A 21172-nucleotide genomic window follows, 5' to 3' on the forward strand; every position below is an offset into this window, starting at 1 on the left:
TTCGCTTTTATTATTTTTGTGACTCACCCATTTTCGAGTCTTTTCATTGTTGAGTAGTACCACAATTTGTTTATCCATTCACTAGCTAGGTGGTGGGCATGTTTGGTTGTTTCCAGTTTAGGGCTATTACCAAAAAAATGCTTCCATGAACATTCGTGTACAAGTTTTTTTGTGTGAACGTATATTTTCATTTATCTTCGGGAAATACCTAGGAGTGGAATGGCTAGGGGTATAGTGGGTGCAAAGTCTCCAGGCTTTTCTTGCCTCTGGGTGCTTTAAGGCAGGTTCTCCCCCTACCCATTTCTTTTCTACATGGGTGCATCTAAACATCAGGTTATTGTTCATGTTAACTGAAGGAGGGCCTCCCAGAACTGCCTACTCTGACCAGTCTACCTGGTCTAGCGTTTTTTCAATTAAATGTCCCATATTTTCATTCTAAATAATTAATTTTAAACATCTGAAATTTCAACTTTTTAGAAAAGCTAAAGATTTCAAGTTAAATAGATATTTGAGCCTAACTATATCGATGCCATGCAATGATTTTCTTTTGGAGTCACTGAACAACCAAAAACATTTTCAGTACTGATAAGAACTAAAGCAGAACTTCTGACAAATAACTAGCACTAAAAGAGCCAGAAAGGAAGAGTCTACATTACCCAAAACAGGAAAGGAACAAACACACATAAGACTGTTTAAAATAGAAAATAAATTCATATTCAAGTTGAACCCAAAAATCTGAACTTGGAAGTCATTTTGGTTAATTGCCTCAAAAAGATCAACTATGTTTCCAGTGAGTCTCCAAATAAGTTTTGGCTGCAAAACAGTCCTGCTTCCCCCCCACCACACCACACCCCACCCCACACACACATGCTGCACAGCATGCAGGATCTTAGATCCCAGACCAGGGATCAACCAGAGCCCCCTGCATTGGAAGCTCGGAGTCTTAACCACTGGACCACCAGGGAAGTCTAAGACTATTTTAAAGTCACTTTTAAAGACAGCCTTAACCATATTTGCATTTAATTTGCTTCTATATACATACTTCCAGGAACTTAAGTCACTGTCAAAATCTCATCCTTACTTTGTTTAAACCACAACTCACACTCAAGAGTTGCTTGTGAAATTCTTTTGCACAAAGCCTGGACAGGCTGAACCTTGCCATTGCAAGTAAACAACTAAAGATCTACCAAAAATAACTAATAAAAAAATTAAATTTGCTTGACTCAGAAAAGTAATCAGGCCCTGAGTGGATTCTATGGGTTTGACCCCAGATTCAACACATCCTGGATACAAGTGAAATGAAATCCCAGTTGCTGATTACCCTAATATAAAGCCTGGGATAGAGCTGGCAATAGTTTAATACTTTTTTACACCAGTATTTTTAACACTGTAATAATGAAACAGATGAGGAAGTTAAATGAATATCTATATTCTAAAAGGCCATAATTTTAATGTAAGAAAAAGGAATTCACATGATGGTTCTAACTATGCTAAAATGATGCCTCGAATGAGACTGGAATGAAATACAAAATGCACCAAAATAATAATGATGGGAGAATGTATGGCTATAGTTGACATTTCTTTCCATCTTTAGATTTTTATATTACGGCTATTATATTTTTAAAAAGAAAAACAAATTGTAAAGGGTTTAAGAATGAACATGTACTTTAAACTGTAAATTAAAATAAGTTTTTATTCAAAGCATTTTTTAAAATTACAGCATGTTTATTCTTATGCTGTTAACTCTGCCAAACTACAACTTAGCCATATGAAGCATAAAACACTTCAAAAATCTGAATGTAAACCACATTTTTAAAACAAAAAGCAGTGTTAACACACCTCAAATTTTAGATGCCAATGTATTTTGTCCAAGTATACAGCTTATATCAAAAAAAGAACATTTTAAATATTTCTATAGTAAATAGTTGTAATAATTTCTTAAAACTTCCAATTATACAAATGAAAAGTTTGTGAATATAACTATTATAGTTGGCAAAAGCTGACAGGATAAACAAACAAAACCTCTTACTTTTGAAGGCCTTAAATTTTATTATCTGTGAACTGGCAAGTATTTGTATTTTTTAAATTCATACTGCACTTCCTTCTTTAGGTAAGTTCATCAAATTTTAAATTTCCCAAGACTGACGACACTTTTTATAATTCATTAAGTCATATTTGAGGGAAAAATTCTAGAGAAAAATGTTGAAACCTAAACCAAGAAAATTCAGATACTATAGTCTCTCTTACTTGCTCATAAGTGCTCCAAGTTAAAATTCTATATACCAGATTACAAACAAAATTCTTAAACCATTACAAATATAAATTCTCTTATTACAAAAAAAAAAAATCCCTCAAGATTTGTAATTTACTGTACAGAGGAATTACATTTTTAAAGTATGTCCTCATCATACACATTATTTGTTACTATCATCTTTCATACTTTTGCTCCATTTCAAGACATTTACATACCTCCCCTTCCCCGTGGCTACATATTTTAAACTATCTGTGTACTGCAACACACTGGGATTTTGAGATAAAGAAGCCTACATTTTAGATAATGTTTAAACTACATCTGTAGGCTACTACTTCAATACAAAAAAGAAACAAAAGGCGCTGAAGAGCCCATATTTCACTCTCTTATTCTGAAGCTTACTCCAATTAAGCAATCTATGAAATTACCATGCTATGATGTTATTTAGTTTCTGCTTAAAACAAGTTAAAATGATGGAGGCTTATGCCTACATAAAGGAGGTGAACTACTCAGCTCTTGATTTTTTCTATTCATGCTTCAGTACATAAAGTGGTGTTTAAAAACTTCATCTATTTTGGAAAAAATGATTTAAAACCACCACACAAGTTAACACACTTGCAGTTAAAACTATTCCAGAAGCCTACTTATTTGAGTCGCTAATATTTTCTGCAGTGTTTAACTGATAGCTAAATTTAGTGAACACAAAATAGCTTGGCATGTTATTCTGAAGTAAAGCAAGAAGGTGGCTTTATGCACTGAAAATATAAATAGGAGGCTTCCATTTGCTAATAATTCTAAACAAGCAGTACATTTAAATTTAGTGTTTGCTAACAAAGGCTCTAAAACAGTTCATTACAAAACAACCCTGTAGATGTCCCTTTTATTAAAAAAATCCAACTTCCAAATCTCATGACAGGGCCCATAATATTTTTTAAAAATACCAATTACCGAGTTACCTAGACTTTGCAAGATTAATCATTCAATTTCAGCAAATGAGAAACATGAAATGTGCAAAAGTTCCCAAGTTAACAAGCTAAGGGTGACAAGTGCTTTCAAACCTAAATATCACAGTGAGTTGTAAAGCCTCAGAAAGAAGAATAAGACTTATTTTACTCCAATTTTGAAAATTCTGAACTACTGTTCATCTTACCAAGATCTTCAAATACCTATTTTCTTCCAAAGTCGGTAAGTTAGAAAGTCTTCCAAAATAGTCAGTTTTCCATTTCTCTAGTCTTATTAGGCACACTATTTTGCAATTTAAAAATATATATCTTACACACATCTTATACTTTCTTGCTTGTTTCAGTGTTTACAGTATTGTTAAACATACTAATATACATTGTTAAAAATGATCTTATAAATAATCTATTTAAACCTTCTTTGGCTACATGTACCATTCTTTTTCTTTTTTTCATACAAGTGTCTTATTCAGAAAGTGCTTCCTGTGAGAACTGCTTCCAATGAATGCATTAAACTTGCAAAATCTAGCTTCCCACAATATGTAGTTTTCTACCCTGTACTAGAAGTCCCATATTTACAAAATATTTTAAACTTTACAAGAAATCCAATACCATATAAAAAAAGTGCAATTCTCTCTCACCCCATATTCTGGGGCAATGACATTCTTCATAAATTTCTACAGAATAGCAGCCTATGATAAGCAAATAAGGTGCTTAGCTTATGCCCAAGGGTCTACTTTTTAAGTATGCTGGGCAGTACTTTTGTACAGTGGAAAGAGTCAGTGTTCTGGCTACTGGCGGAGCGGCGCTCCCGTCAAGTTTGCGAGCTCGATGAGAGCGAGGGCTCCGTGCAGGCGCTCCCGCTGCTCCTGCAGACGCCGCTGGGCACCGCTCTTCTCATCGTCCTCCTCATCAGACTGAAGGTACTCCAGAGGGTCCTGCTGCTCCTGGTCTGCCTTCTGAACCAGCTTTCCTTTCAAGGTGGGAGTACGCTGCTCTCGTGTTTCCCAGTACCTATATGAAATGCATCCGTATTACTTATACAGTATATATAACATTCTCAAATGTTCACTTTTCTTTAAAGAAAATAAAAAGGGGGGTCTTTCCTACAGTATTATTTTGTGTTTCAGTTTATAAAGTTATAAAGTGATTTTGAATACATTACATGTTTTTCCATAACAGAGGAAAAAATTCAAGTTCAAGAAGTTGAAGGACTTGCTCAGAATAACAAAATCAACAAGTGGCAGTTCTGGGTCTTATACTCAACTCTCTAGTCACGTGTTTTTGTCATTAAACTATAGCTGCCTTAAAGATCATATGTGAAATGGACTAGAATAAAATATAGAAACAGTAGAATAATCATTAGAAACCCATTTATTCTATCCACAGAGGGATGATGGCTTCTGACAGAGTTAACTATGAGAAAGTTTAAACCCACAAAATAGGACAAATGGATTAATATGTGTAACACCTAGAGCTTACTCAAGAATTTAAGAGCACCATCATTTTCTATTACGTAGCCAACTGATAATTCACAAGAAAAAATACAAATGTTCCATCTTTTTTGATAACCAAAGAAAGGCATATTTAAATGACAGTACCATTACCTACAAAAATGTCCATTCAAAGACTTGTATATTCATGTCCATAGCAGCTTTATTTGTAAGAGCCAAAAACAACATAAAGGCCCATCAAGAGGTGAATAAGTGGAGGTGCATCCATATAACAGATTACTGCACAGCAATGAAAAGGAATGAAATGATACACTCAACAACATGATGACTCTCAAAATAATTATGCTGACTGAAAGAAGCCAGACGAACAAGTACATACTATATGACTCCATCTGTATAAAACTCTAGAAAATGTGAACTAACTATAGTGACAGAAAGCAGACCAGTCAGTGTCCTTTGGGGTGGAGGAGGGCAGGGAGATGCAGGGACAGTGGATTACAAAGAGACATGAGGAAGCCTGTGAAAGTGTTGGGTAAGTTCACTATCTTGATTTTGGTGATGGTTTCACAGGTGTCTACATATGTCAAAACGCATCAGATTATACACTTTAAATATGTACAATTTATTGTGTGCCAATTATACCTCAATAAAGCTGTTTTTAAAATTACATACAAAAAAAATACAATGACCAGATTTCAGGAAATCCAGACTACTCAAACTAGAAAAGTTTTGGAAATATGCAGAAGTATAAAAAGAGAAATGCAAACAGTTCAGTATCACTTGAAGGACAACTAAAAAAGGAAAATAGCAAAATAGCAAAATACCTTAGCAAGGTCAGCAAGGACTGGGTAACGAAGGGCTTTGAATGCTATAATAAAGGGCTTAGACTTAATATTGAGCATCATATTAGCATTTTAGAAAGACTCCTCTGGCAGCGGCATGGAGAATGGATTGAGAAGACTGAAGTGGCTGAATCTGATAATTGTTAAGGAAGTAGAATCCATAGGTTGGTCACTGAGTAGATGGGAGAAAAAGAAGATAAACACAAGGATGACTAATAAGTTTCTGGCTTGGGCAAAATTAGATATAATGGGGCAGTGGGGGCCAGGCAGGAGGAAGAGGGAGGAAGGAAGTGATGCAGTACTCGGGACAAACATATTCCCTGCCCTTGTGGAGCTTACGATCCAGCAGGGAAGATAGCCACTGAACAAGTAAATGTGTGAAGGAGGTTTTGAGAGGGAAAATACAATGTGTTATAAAAGCATCTATTAAGTGGATTTAACCTTGTTTGTTTGGGGGGTTAGTGGGCAGGTTAGGGAAGAACTTCCTGAAGTGGTGTTTAACCTGAGTAAGAAATGAAAAATGAGCAGAGTGGCTAAATGAAGAGGGAAGTGAGCACAAAGGCCTGGAAACAACAGCAATAGTGCTGTTGAGAGACAAGGAGCCCGGGTGACTGGAGACAGCTGTGTTGCTAGAGGGAGGCAGAGCCACAGCAACACAATTAGGGATTCTAGACTTTATCCTCAGTACAGAGGAAGCCAGTGAAGCCAGGGAGCGGCACAGTCAGCTGCTGCTGGTGTGTATGTGATAGATGACTCCTTAACTCAAAATATCCTTAGAGAAATGTTTTTATACTGGTCCCCTTGTTGCCATTAAAAAAAATTAAACTGGGTGCTTTTTGGAATTTTACTTTAGAATAACATCTAGTCTCTATCCCTCTAATAATCAACACGTAGCTAAAACCAATATAAAGAAATGAAGAGGGACTGCATTAATGACCAATGAAATACAATACATAAAAAACATTCTTTTCAAATGGGGTAAACTCTTGCTTTTAAAATAAATTGTGGTCTGAGCACTCAGACTAATTAATATCATATAGTAGTTTTCTATCACACAGATCCAAATAAAACTCCTAACAATTCTGTGGTTTCAGGAAACAAAAGTGCCATTTCAAGTTATTTTATAAAATATGTAGAAAAGCAACTTATTTAAACTGAAAGAACTGTCAAAGTCCCCAACTTCAACCCACACACTGGGCAGTGTTCTGCAGTAGACTCCAGAGAGAGCCTTACTTTGCCAACCACTCGGCGGCAGCCTGGTTGTCCACAGCCTGGGGCTTACTGAGAGCATCTGTGGGCTCCTCTCGCTTCAGCCTGGCATAAGGGTGCTTCGGACAGTGGCGGTTTGCATGGGTGAATCTGCTTAGGCAGCCTTCAAAACACAGAAGGAAACAGTTATCAGAATCTGGACATCCAGCAGACATGGAAAATGTTCAGTTTCTCTGGTATCCGGAAAAGTAAATTAAGATGATGAAATTTATCATTCTATAACTTGAGGAGAAAAAAAAATAACCTTCAGCTGCTATTATCAATGCCACTGAGAGGAATGTGAAGACGGTTCTTTCACCTTGGTCATCGCAATGTAAATGCATTCAACCCCACTGGAAAGTGATTAGCACAAGTCATAAAAATGTTCAAAATCTCTGACCCAGGAATTTCATTCTTGGACTCTATCATAAAAAAACATCCCAAAGGTAAACAAAAGTTTAAGTAGGAAAACATGCCCCTCATGTTTGTTGATAACAAGCAAATTTTAAAAACAAATTAGATATTCAGTAACTAACATTGAGGCAATCATTGTTCATATGCTAACGCATATATATGGAATCGAAAAAAAAATGGTACTGATGAACCTAGTTGCAGGGCAGGAATAAAGATGTAGACATAGAGAATGGACTTGAGGACACGGGATGGGAGGGGAAAGCTGGGACGAAGTGAGAGTAGCATCGACATATGTACACTACCGAATGCAAAATAGTTAGCTAGTGGGAAGCAGCAGCATAGCACAGGGATATCAGCTCGGTGCTTTGTGATGACCTAGAGGGGTGGGATAGGGAGGGTGGGAGGGTGGCTCAAGAGGGAGGGGATATGGGGCCATATGTTTACATATGGCTGATTCACTTTGGTGTACAACAGAAACTAACATAGTATTGTGAAGCAATTATACTCCAATAAAGATCTATTAAAAAAAAAGAAAAAAAGAAAACCATGGAGCAACAGAAGAAAACTGTACTGAATTTCAAATATAACTGTGTAAAAATGTACATAAGAAAAACAGCTTAAGAAACTATGAAATTACCAACAGCAGCAGTGTTGAGCTGGTAAAATCCACCCCACCCCTGCTCCCCCTGGACTGAAATTTCGACAATAATGTGCTTCTTTCAGTTTAACAGTTAAAAAGTTTAAAACCAAAGTAAAAGCCTACTCTAAAGGCTGTATTTACTTGTATAGATTTTTCTACAGCATACAACTAGATATAGCATTTTTAATTGCCCTTTAAGATTTTCACCTAAAAAGAACACTTTATTTAAAAATCAGTCATTTCCTGGAAATCGAGCATGGGTCACAATTAACAAGGAAGAAAACTTATGAGGTTTGATTAAATCTTTATCAAAAATCTCGCTTCCCAAAAATTCAAGCAAAAGATATTTTAACTCCCAACTAGCTGTTCCATAAACTTAACTCCTAACACCATACCATTTTCTGAACAAACAAAAGGTTTTTCTCCGGTGTGAAGACGCTGATGGGTTTTGAGCTGCCCACTTTGAACAAAGGCTTTTCCACAGTCTGGATAGTCACACAGATAGGGTCTCTCACCTAAGTAGACAGATGTTATATATTATTTCTGAGACAATAAGGTGAGAAGGGGAAGGGGCACGGAGAGAGAATCAACCTTTATATAAGTTACGACTGCAAACAACAATAAAACATGTCACAGCCTCTGCAGAGCTGCAAGTGGAAGTGCTAAGGGCACACTTGGATGATATGAAGATCCACTTGGAAGCACAATATTTTCTTTAGGCGCTGAGCTTTTAGGTACCCAGGTTCAAATCCTTAAAGTTATCATCTTCAACTTATTCCATATTTTCGCCCCACAATCCAAATTGCTAGCTCTTGCTGATTCTTGAACATGTCTGCCACTCCTGCCTTCCCACTGCCACCTCCCCTGGTCAGACTGGTAGCCCCTCCCACCTAGAATGAACCCTGGCAGGCCTCTAGTCTCTGACCTGCACAGCACTTCCAGAACAGCTGCCAGGCAACTACCCTCTAAAATTACCCCAAACCCTACTATACTCCTTGAACAACTGAAGATTATCTGCTGACTTTTAAATGGTCCTCTAATACCTGCACTATAGCTACTAGGTTAGGGAGCAGGGTTTATCTTTACTTCCCTCTTGGAGATTCATTCCAGCCACGAGGAAGTTCCCCATCTTCTACTCTTTGAAATCCCTACCTTTTCTGCCCATTCAAATCTTCCCAATCCTGTAGTCTCAGTAAAACTCCTCCCTACCCCCCAACACCCACCTCCAAATATTAAGCTACATATCCCTTCACTAACTTAGTGTCCTATGTTGTTTATGTATCATGGTACTCTCCTTATACAAAGATACGTAACACCTTGTACTCCATTTCATTTCCTATATACAACACAGTGCTAGGCTAAAGAAAGCGCTCAAAAAGGTTGTTTTTCAATCATAATTAAACTTATTATTTCTTGAATAAACATTCTTTGGTCAACAATTATATACTGGTTCTTCCTATATGACTCAAAGAACAGTAATGAGTCTTCCCTAAATTTCTCATTATTTAGAAATGTACTAGACGAATGTGACAGTTGGACACAAGTTAATAAACATAGGATAAAGTAAGACAAAAGCTTTTTACAAAGCATATACTATTAGAGCTTAACTATAGCATGGAGATCTTCAGCTCTGTTCCCTGGCATACAGTGTAGTAAGCCTGGAAGTACTGGGTGACACACAATGGGTTAGTGGTAGGTCGGGACTGGGACTCAGGCACCTTTTTATGATGCCGCATGGTCTTGAATCTCAGCAACTGATTTCACACTGGCAAAATGTACTCTACAGCTGTGTACCAGTTATTTGGGGTTATTTCAGACTAAGTAGATTGAAAAAATACAAAAATTCTCAAAATCAGATATTCATTCAATAATAGTTTTCCTGAATGATACCTAAAGTCAAAACATCTTGGCCACCTTAGTTTATAATGATTCAAAATTAAAATTTTACCCTTTTTCAGGGATTTAGCTAAGAAAACTGTATTCTAGCATACCACTAAAATATATCTTTTCAAAAACGGAAAGAAAAAAGAAACAGGTGATGACCATAAACATAGTGGAACAAACAGGGGACTAAGGGTTAAAAGCCCAAGTTCTAGACCCATACTGACCAACAGAAATAGAATGAGAACCACTTATGGTAGCCACATTAACAACGTAAAAAGAAACAGGTGAAATTAATTGATAATATACTTCATTTAACCCCATATATCTAAAATTCTATCATTTCAATTTGTAATCATTATCAAAAATTTTTAAAGATATCATTTACTCTCTTTTTTTCATACTAAGTGTATTTTAAACATCCTGTTCATCTCAATTTAGACTAGCCACATTTCACGTGCTCAACAGCCACATGTGCTACTATACTGGCCAGTGTAGTTCTAGACTTAAGGGTATGAGAAGTTGTAAGTCAGTGGTAATTGGGTGTTTTTGTGCCTCAGTTTCCTCATCTGTAAATTATTTGATATCATTATTAGAACCATATGGCTCCTTCTGGGTGGGACCAACTTTCTCTATGGAAAGAACAAGGCCCTCTTTATATTATCTTTTTGCTCTTTATATGGTATTTTTATGGTATTTTAAATGCAAGTATAACTTCTCTACACAAATAAAGATACATGATAGTCTTGGGATAGCTACCTATAATACGCTTAATTCTGAAAAATTATACTTCACCTTAGATTTAATAGTTAGGTCAAATACCCTGAGGATTCTAGAAATTCTATTAAAAACTTGACTATAACTGATTTAGGATTTGGCCTACAAATCAGTTTTAACAATTATACAGACAACTTAAGGGCATATCAGGTAAAATTCGGGTACATAGAAGGATAGAACCAAATTTAGTAATAACATTCCTGTGACAACTACATTAATTACCATGATAACTTTAGAAATCACATGGTATCAATGTTCAGAAAACTATCCCTCCCCACCAAAAGAGAAGCTGACTATACAGTGCCTGTTTTTAAAACTTTACAATAAGGAAATGGAAGGTAACTAAAAATTAATTTATAGGCCCAAACATCAAATCAGCTTTCAGTTAAGTATCACTTTTGGCATTCTCTAAAATTTGCTCAACTTACCTGTATGAGTCCTTTTGTGAGCCTGGAGTGACTTCTCCCGTGGAAACACCCTATTACAGATGTTACAACGTATTCTGCTGGATGAATGCTCTCCTTCATTTATTAAATCCCGTACAGTATCTGCTCTGGGTCTACCACGTCGGATTCCATCCTGTTAACAATGTGCATAAACATTAATATAATTTCTTGGACTCCACTCATTAAAACAAAATATCATAATACAGGCATGCCTTACTTTACTACGCTTCATTTTTTTTCAATTTTTCAATTTTATTTTTTTATACAGCAGGTCCTTATTAGTCATCAGTTTTATACACATCAGTGTATACATGTTAATCCCAATCACCCAATTCATCACACCACAACCACCACCCCCCACCACCGCTTTCCCCCATTGGTGTCCATACATTTGTTCTCTACATCTGTGTCTCAACTTCTGCACTGTAAACCGGTTCATCTGTACCATTTTTCTAGGTTCCACATATATGCATTAATATACGATATTTGTTTTTCTCTTTCTGACTTACTTCACTCTGTATGACAGTCTCTAGATCCATCCACATCTCTACAAATGACCCAATTTCGTTCCTTTTTATGGCTGAGTAATATTCCATTGTATATATGTACCACAACTTCTCTATCCATTCGTCTCTCAATGGGCATTAAGGTTGCTTCTATGACCTGGCTATTGTAAACAGTGCTGCAATGAACATTGGCGTGCATGTGTCTTTTTGAATTATGTTTTTATCTGGGTATATGCCCAGTAGTGGGATTGCTGGATCATATGGTAATTCTATTTTTATTTTTTTAAGGAACCTCCATACTGTTCTCCATAGTGGCTGTATCAATTTACATTCCCACCAACAGTGCAAGAGAGTTCCCTTTTCTCCGCACCCTCTCCAGCATTTGTTGTTTGTAAATTTTCTGATGATGCCCATTCTAACTGGTGTGAGGTGATACCTCATTGTAGTTTTGATTTGCATTTCTCTAATAATTAGTGATGTTGCGCAGCTTTTCATGTGCTTCATGGTCATCTGTATGTCTTCTGTGGAGAAAGGTTTATTTAGGTCTTCTGCCCATTTTTGGATTGGGTTGTTTGTTAATATTGAGTTGCATGAGCTGTTTATATATTTTGGAGAGTAATCCTTTGTCCATTGATTCGTTTACAAATATTTTCTCCCATTCTGAGGGTTGTCTTTTCGTCTTTTTTATGGTTTCCTTTGCTGTGCAAAAGCTTTGAAGTTTCATTAGGTCCTATTTGTTTATTTATTTATTTCCATTACTCTAGGAGGTGGATCAAAAAAGATCTTGCTGTGGTTTAAGTCAAAGAGTGTTCTTCTTGGGGTTTCCCTGGTGGCGCAGTGGTTGAGAGTCCACCTGCCGATGCAGGGGACACGGGTTCGTGCCCCGGTCCGGGAGGGTCCCGCGTGCTGCGGAGCAGCTGGGCCCGTGGGTCGTGGCTGCTGGGTCTGCATGTCTGGAGCCTGTGCTCTGCGGCAGGAGAGGCCACAGCAGTGAAAGGCCCGCGCACCGCAAAAAAAAAAAAAAAAAAAGAGTGTTCTTCCTATGTTTTCCCCTAAGAGTTTTATAGTGTCCGGTCTTACATTTCGGTCTCAAATCCATTTTGAGTTTATTTTTGTGTATGGTGTTAGGCAGTGTTCTAATTTCATCTTTTTAAATATAGCTGTCCAGTTTTCCCAGCACCACTTATTGAAGAGACTGTCTTCTCCATTGTATATCCTTGCTTCCTTTGTCATAGATTAGTTGACCATAGACGTGTGGGTTTATCTCTGGGCTTTCTATCTTGTTCCATTGATCTGTTTCTCTTTTCGTGCCAGTACCATATTGTCTTGATTACTGTAGCTTTGTAGTATAGTCTGAAGTCAGGGAGTCTGATTCCTCCAGCTCCATTTTTTTCCCTCAAGACTGCTTTGGCTATTCAGGGTCTTTTCTGTCTCCATACAAATTTTAAGATTTTTTTGTTCTACTTCCATAAAAAATGCCATTGGTAATTTGATAGGGATTGCATTGAATCTGTACCTTCCTTTGGGTAGTATAGTCATTTTCACAATATTGATTCTTCCAATCCAAGAACATGATCTATCTCTCCATTAATCCAAATTTCTTTCATCAGTGTCTTACAGTTTTCTGCATAGAGATCTTCTGTCTCCCTAGGTAGGTTTATTCCTAGGTACTTTATGCTTTTTATTGCAATAGTAAATGGGAGTGTTTCCTTAATTTCTCTTTCAGATTTTTCCTCATTAGTGTATAGGAATGCAAGAGATTTCTGTGCATTAATTTTGTATCCTGCAACTTTACCAAATTCATTGATTAGCTCTAGTAGTTTTCTGGTAGCATCTTTAGGATTCTCTATGTATAGTTTCATGTCATCTGCAAACAGTGACAGTTTTACCTCTTTTCCAGTTTGTATTCCTTTGATTTCTTTTTCTTCTCTGATTGCCATGGCTAGGACTTCTAAAACTATGTTGAATAATAGTGGTGAGAGTGGACATCCTTGTCTTCTTCCTGATCTCAGAGGAAATGCTTTCAGTTTTTCACCACTTAGAATGATGTTTGCTGTGGGTTTGTCATATATGGCCTTTATTATGTTGAGGTAGGTTCACTCTATGCCCACTTTGTGGAGAGTTTTTATCATAAATGGGGGTCGAATTTTGTCAAAAGCTTTTTCTGCATCTATTGAGATGATCATATGATTTTTCTTCTTCAATTTGTTAATATGGTGTATCACATTGATTGATTTACTTATATTGAAGAATCCTTGCATCCCTGGGATAAATCCCACTTGATCATGGTGTATGATCCTTTTAATGTATTGTTGGATTCTGTTTGCTAGTATTTTGTTGAGGACTTTTGCATCTATGTTCATCGGTGATATTTGTCTGCAATTTTCTTTTTTTGTAGTATCTTTGTCTGGTTTTGGTATCAGGGTGATGGTGGCCTCATAGAATGAGTATGGGAGTGTTCCTTCCTCTGCAATTTTTTGGAAGAGTTTGAGAAGGATGGGTATTAGCTCTTCTCTAAATGTTTGATACAATTCACCTGTGAAGCCATCTGGTCCTGGACTTTTGTTTGTTGGAAGATTTTTCATCACATTTCAATTTCATTTCTTGTGATTGGTATGTTCATATTTTCTATTTCTTCCAGGTTCAGTCTTGGAAGGTTATACCTTTCTAAGAATTTGTCCATTTCTTCCAGGGTGTCCATTTTATTGGCATAGAGTGGTTTGTAGTAGTCTCTTAGGATGCTTTGTATTTCTGCAGTGTCTGTTGTAACTTCTCCTTTTTCACTGACTTGAGTCCTCTCACTCTTTTTCTTGATGAGTCTGGCTAATGGTTTATCAATTTTGTTTATCTTCTCAAAGTACCAGCTTTTAGTTTTACTGATCTTTGCTATTGTTTTCTTCGTTTCTATTTCATTTATTTCTGCTCTGATCTTTATGATTTCTTTCCTTCTGCTAACATTGGGTTTTGTATGTTCTTCTTCCTGTAGTTCCTTTAGGTGCAAGGTTAGATTGTTTATTTGAGATTTTTCTTGTTTCTTGAGGTAGGCTTCTATAGCTATAAACTTTCCTCTTAGAACTGCTTTTGCTGCATCCCATAGGTTTTGGATCATCATGTTTTCATTGTCATTTGTCTCTAGGTATTTTTTGATTTCCTCTTTGATTTCTTCAGTGAACTCTTGGTTTTTAGTAACATATTGTTTAGCCTCCATGTGTTTGTGTTTTTTACATTTTTTTCCCTGTAATTGATTTCTAATTTCATAGCACTGTCGTCAGAAAAGATGCTTGATGTGATTTCATTTTTCTTAAATTTACTGTGGCTTGATTTGTGACCCAAGATGTGATCTATCCTGTAGAATGTTCCATGTGCACTTGAGAAGAAAGTGTAATCTGCTGGTTTTGGATGGAATTTCCTATAAATATCAATTAAATCTGTTGGGTCTATTGTGTCACTTAAAGCTCGTGTTTTCTTATTAATTTTCTGTCTGGATGATCTGTCCTTTGGTGTAAGTGAGGTGTTAAAGTCCCCCACTATTATTGTGTTACTGTCGACTTCCTCTTTTAGAGCTGTTAGCAGTTGCCTTATGTATTGAGGTACTCCTATGTTGGGTGCATACATATTTATAATTGTTATATCTTCTTCTTGGATTGATCCCTTGATCATTAAGTAGTGTCCTTCCTTGTCTCTTGTAACATTCTTTATTTTAAAGTCTATTTTATCTGATATGAGTATTGCTACTCCAGCTTTCTTTTGATTTCCCTTCACATGGAATATCTTTTTCCATCCCCTCACTTTCAGTCTGTATGTGTCCCTAGGTCTGAAGTGGGTCTCTTGTAGACAGCATATATATGGGTCTTGTTTTTGTAACCATTCAGCAAGCCTGTGTCTTTTGGTTGGAGCATTTAATCCATTCACGTTTAAGGTAATTATCGATATGTATGCTCCTATGACCATTTTCTTAATTGTTTTGGGTTTGTTTTTGTAGGTCCTTTTCTTCTCTTGTGCTTCCCACTTAGAGAATTTCCTTTAGCATTTGTTGTAGAGCTGGTTTGGTGGTGCTGAACTCTCTTAGATTTTGCTTGTCTGTAATGCTTTTGATTTCTCCATCGAATCTGAAGGAGATCCTTGCCAGGTAGAGGAATCTTGGTTGTAGGTTCTTCTCTTTCATCACTTTAAGTATAGCATGCCACTCCCTCTGGCTTGTAGAGTTTCTGCTGAGAAATCAGCTGTTAACCTTATGGGAGTTCCCTTGTATGTTATTTGTCATTTTCCCCTTGCTGCTTTCAATAATTTTTGACACTTTGATTACTATGTGTCTCAGCATGTTTCCCCTTGAGTTTATCCTGTATTCGACTCTCTGTGCTTCCTGGACTTGGGTGGCTATTTCCTTTCCCATGTTAGGGAAGTTTTCGACTATAATCTCTTCAAATATTTTCTTGGGTCCTTTATCTCTCTCTTCTCCTTCTGGGCCCCTATAATGCGAATGTTGTTGCGTCTAATGTTGTCCCAGAGGTCTCTTAGGCTTTCTTCATTTCTTTTCATTCTTTTTTGTTTATTCTGTTCTGCAGCAGTGGATTCCACCATTCTGTCTTCCAGGTCACTTATCCTTTCTTCTGCCTCAGTTATTCTGCTATTGATTCCTTCTAGTGTAGTTTTCATTTCAGTTATTGTATTGTTCATCTCTGTTTGTTTGTTCTTTAATTCTTCTCGGTCTTTGTTAAACATTTCTTGCATCTTCTCAATCTTTGCCTCCATTCTTTTTCCGAGGTCCCATATCATCTTCACTATTATTATTCTGAATTCTTTTCCTGGAAGGTTGCCTATCTCCCCTTCATTTAGTTGCTTTTCTGGGGTTTCATCTTGTTCCTTCGTCTGGTACATAGCCCTCTGCCTTTTCATCTTGTCTATCTTTCTGTGAATGTGGTTTTTGTTTCACAGGCTGCAGGATTGTAGTTCTTCTTGCTTCTGCTGTCTGCCCTCTGGTGGATGAGGCTAACTAAGAGGCTTGTGCAAGTTCCCTGATGGGAGGGACTGGTGTTGGGTAGAGCTGACTGTTGCCCAGATAATCAAGTTCTTACTTCTTTCTGCTAGCGTTGGAGGGTCTCCTGCAGAGGCGGTGGGTGGCTGTAGCTCACCGTGGGGACAAGGACACTGGCAGCAGAAGTTTTGGGAAGTACTCCTTGGCATGAGCCCTCCCAGAGTCTCTATTACACTTCACTTTATTGCATTTTGCAGATACTGCGTTTTTTACAAATTGAAGGTTTGTGGCGACCCTGTGTTGTCAGATGGTGATTAGCATTTTTTAGAAATATTTTTTAAAAGTTTTTTTTTTTTTTTTTTTTTTTTGCGGTACGCGGGCCTCTCACTGTTGTGGCCTCTCCCGTTGCGAAGCACAGGCTCCGGACGCACAGGCTCAGCGGCCATGGCTCACGGGCCCAGCCGCTCCGCGGCATGTGGGATCTTCCTGGACAGGGGCACAAACCCTTGTCCCCTGCATCGGCAGGCGGACTCTCAACCACTGCGCCACCAGGGAAGCCCTAAAAGTGTTTTTTAATTGAGGTAATTTTTAGACATAATGCTATTGCACACTTAAGAGACTACAGTATAGTGTAAACATAACTTTTTATTCATTGGGAAACAAAAGCTTGTGTGACTAGCAGTCTGGGACTGAACCCACAATATCTCAAAGGTATAACTGTAAATAATTTTTTGAAACCTTTCTTGAGTGACATCAGTGAAATGGCAGAGTAGGTAGTTCCAAGGGCCCACCCCTCCACAGATCACTAAAAAGTCAAGCAAAAACTGTTCAGAATCAGCTTTGTCACAACTCCAGAAAATGATGAGAAACTTACAGCAACTCAGAGAACAATGAATCAAGAAACAAGCAACGTAAAACAGTAGGAAAGCATTGCAGCAATTTTTACAGCCCTTGCCCCACCCCTTCACTCAGTGGTCTTTGAAGATTACTGCCTTCATTCTTAGTGTAGGAATCTAGTCCCTGGTTCAAGAAAGAACAGAGAAGACTTTACTCTGAAAGAATTTTGTTTGTCTGTTTTGCCCAGCCTGGGGGCTACCTGAAGGTCTGAAACAAGATGCTTGTCTTTGTTTTGCTAACTTAGAACTCTCTCTGGGCAGAAGAGTGGCTACACAGAGGGCATCTCTCAAAAACCTTGTAAGGTCAATAACAACTTGCTGCCCCCTGGGGGAAAAGATTTCAACGAAGGCACACAAACACACCAAAAGCCTAGGAGGAAAAGCTGGGGAGAGAATTTCCTCAGGAAATTAGGGCACTGGAAAGTGCCCACATATCCCAAAGACAGGAATTTAGGAAGCCACACACTTGCCTGCCCAGCGCAGGAAGCATACTCAGAAAAAACCTGAAAAGAACATAAGTTTTCACCTCTGGCTGATCCTTAGGCTCAGCACAAACAAGAAATGAAGGCTAAGACAGACTTGTAAACAGTCTGGCTAAGTACAGAAGGAGAGCTACAGCACAGACCATTCTGAAAAGTTAGAAGGGGTTTTTTTCCCCCCTTTCTTTTCTTTTCTGTTTTTGTTTTTTGGGTGTTTTTTTTTCTGGGCATTCAAGATCTCTCTCAAAATATGAGATGACTAAAGCTAAAGAAACAGACTTTAAAGAACAAACACAATAAAGAATAGAGTTTACAAAAATAGTTTAGAAAAGTCACCAAACAACTACAAACCACAGCACACAACTAAAACTCTGAGGAGAGAGGAGAATCTGATTTCCAGAGTTACTACTTTATAATATTCAAAACACCCAGTTTTCAACAAAATATTACAAAGCATGCAAAGAAACAAAAATATTAACTCCCATACATAGGAGTCAATTTCTCCTATGAGGAAGCAGACATTGGACTTACTAGACAAAGATGTTAAACTGTCTTAAATATGCTGAAAGAGGTAATGGAAACCATGGACAAAGAACAAAAGAAAACCAGAACACTGTTTCAACAAACTGAGAATGTCAAAAAAGAAACAAAATATTATTATTATTATTTTTGTGGTACGCGGGCCTCTCACTGTTGTGGCCTCTCCCATTGCAGAGCACAGGCTCCGGACGTGCAGACTCAGCGGCCATGGCTCACGGGCCCAGCCACTCAGCGGCATGTGGGATCTTCCCAGACCAGGGCACGAACCCATGTCCCCTGCATCGGCAGGCGGACTCTCAACCACTGCACCACCAGGGAAGCCCACAAATTATTTTTAAAAATAGAAATTCTGAAACTAAAAAATACAGTAACCAAAATGAAAAAAATTCACTACAGAGTCTTAATGGGAGATTTGAACGGTCAGGAGGAAAGAAACAGCAAATTTAAAGATAGGTCAACTGAAATTATCCAGTCTGAGGAACAGAAAGAGAAAAGAATGAACAGGGCCTATGATACCAGTAGGACATCAAGTGTCTTATGGGTCCATTTGGGCTGCTAAAACTAAATACTACAGACTGGGTAACTTATAAACAACCAAAGTTTATTTCTCACAGTTCTGGCAGTTGTAAAGTCCAAGATGAAGATGCTGGCATGGTCAGGTTAGGGACTACTTCCTGGATCATACCCAGTGCCTTCTTGCTGTGTCCTCACATGGCAAAAGGGGCAAGAGAGCTCTCCAGGGCCTCTTTCATAAAGGCACTAATTCTATTCATGAGGGCTCCACCTCCATGACCTAAGCACCTCCCAAAGACCCCCACCTCCTAACACCATCATCTTCGGGGGTCAGGATCTCAACACACGATTTCTGGGGGACACCACAGCATCAAGCATACCCACACACACACAATCGGAGATCCAGAAGGCAAGAGAGACTAGGGCAGAAAGAATATTTGAAGAAATAATGGCATAAACACAAAGAGAGATATACATGGAGATATAATCAAACTATCAAAAGACAGAGACTCTTGAGAGCAGCAAGAAAGACGCAGTTTATCACACATACCAGTCCTCAATAGGATTAACAGCTGATTTCTCAGGAGAAACTATGCAAATCAGTGGGATGACATGTTTAAAGTGCTGAAAGGAAAAAAAAAATCAAACAATAATCTTATATTCAACAAAACTATCACTCAAAAATGAAGAAATTAAGCATTCCCAGACAAACAAAAGCTAAGAGAGTTCATTGCTAGACCTGCCCTACAATAAATCTAAAGGGAGTTAGTTCTTCAGGCAGAAATGAAAAGACACTAGACAATAACTCAAAGCCATACAAAGAAATAAACAACACCAGGTAACTACATAAGCCAGAAGTATTGCACTTTGGGCTTATAACTCTTCTTTTCTTTCCTATATAAAAGATAAATGCCAAATGTATTAAAAAATAATAAATCTTTGTTAATGGGAACACAATATAAGATGTAATTATGACAACAACAACAAAAAGGGAGAGGGACAGAAATATATGGGAGCAGAACTTTTGTATACTATTGGTGCTAAGGTGATATTAATTCAAAAAGAAAAAACAGAAAAGGAAACAAGAAAGAAAAGAAAATAGTTCATTACAAAAAAAATCAAACCCAAAAGAAGGCGGTAATCGAAGAATTGATAAACAAAATAGGTATAACACTATAGAAAACAAATAAAATGGGAGAAGTTCTTCCTTGTAAGTAATCACTTTAAATGTAAATAGATTAAATTCTGCAAACAAAAGGCAGAGATTGGCAGAATGGATTTTTTTTTAAATGAACCAACTATATGGTATCTACAAGAAACTCACTTTAGGGCCAAAAACATAAATAGGTTTAAAAGTGAAAGGATGGGGCTTCCCTGGTGGCACAGTGGTTGAGAGTCCGCCTGCTGATGCAGGGGACACGGGTTCGTGCCCCGGTCCGGGAGGATCTCACATGCCGCGGAGCGGCTGGGACCGTGAGCCATGGCCGCTGAGCCTGTGCGTCCGGAGCCTGTGCTCCGCAACGGAAGAGGCCACAACAGTGAGAGGCCCGCGTACGGCAAAAAAAAAAAGTGAAAGGATGGAAAAAGAGATAACAATTATAAACACATGCACACCTAACAACAGAGCTCCCAATATGTATGAAGCAAAAATTGGCAGAATTGAAAATAAAAAGACATAGTTCAAAAATAGCTGGAGACTTTCGCTTTCAATTAATGGATAGGACAACTAGACAGGTCAACAAAGATATAGAAGACTTGAACAATACTATAAACCAACTACACCTAACAGAATATGAAGAACATTCCACACAAAAACAGCAAAATATCCATTTTTTTCAAGTGCACGTGGAACATTTCCCAAGATAGACCATATGTTGGGCCCAAAGCAAGAATCAATAAATTTTAAAAGACTGAAATCATCCAAAGCATCTTCTTTGACATACTTGGAATGAAACTATAAATCAATAACAGAAAAAATACTGGAAAATTCACAAATATGTGGAAATTAAACAACACTCTTAAACAGCCAATGGGTCAAAGAAGAAATCACACAGGAAATTAGAAAATACTTTGACATGAATGAAAATAAAAGCACAACATATCAAAACTTATGGGATACATTTCTAGGACTGGAAGGCTTAATATAAGATACCACTGCTACCCAAAGTGATATACAGACTTAGTGCAATCCCTATTAAAATCCCAAAGGCCTTTTTTGCAGAAATGGAAAAAGCAATCCTCTACTCATGGAATTGCAAGAGGCTCCAAGTAGACAAAACAATATTTTAAAAGAACAAAGTAGTACTCACACCTCCCTATTACAAAATTTACTGCAAAGCAATGGCAATTAA

General features: G+C 37.6%; 1 protein-coding gene across 1 annotated transcript in view; it reads right to left on the minus strand.

The window, feature by feature from the left end:
- Positions 1 to 1519: 1519 nt before the first annotated feature.
- The window catches only part of ZNF367 (zinc finger protein 367), a 28708-nt gene continuing 9055 nt past the window's right edge, over positions 1520 to 21172 (minus strand). The window contains exons 2-5 of the mRNA XM_060013519.1: positions 10895 to 11045; positions 8204 to 8323; positions 6740 to 6878; positions 1520 to 4224 (exon numbers count right to left, since the gene is read on the minus strand). Coding sequence (XP_059869502.1) covers positions 4002 to 4224; positions 6740 to 6878; positions 8204 to 8323; positions 10895 to 11045 — 633 coding nt within the window. The 3' untranslated portion in view covers positions 1520 to 4001. The remainder of the gene's footprint in view (positions 4225 to 6739; positions 6879 to 8203; positions 8324 to 10894; positions 11046 to 21172) is intronic.

This window comes from Delphinus delphis, chromosome 6, assembly GCF_949987515.2.
Source record: "Delphinus delphis chromosome 6, mDelDel1.2, whole genome shotgun sequence".
Classification (NCBI taxonomy): Eukaryota; Metazoa; Chordata; class Mammalia; order Artiodactyla; family Delphinidae; genus Delphinus; species Delphinus delphis.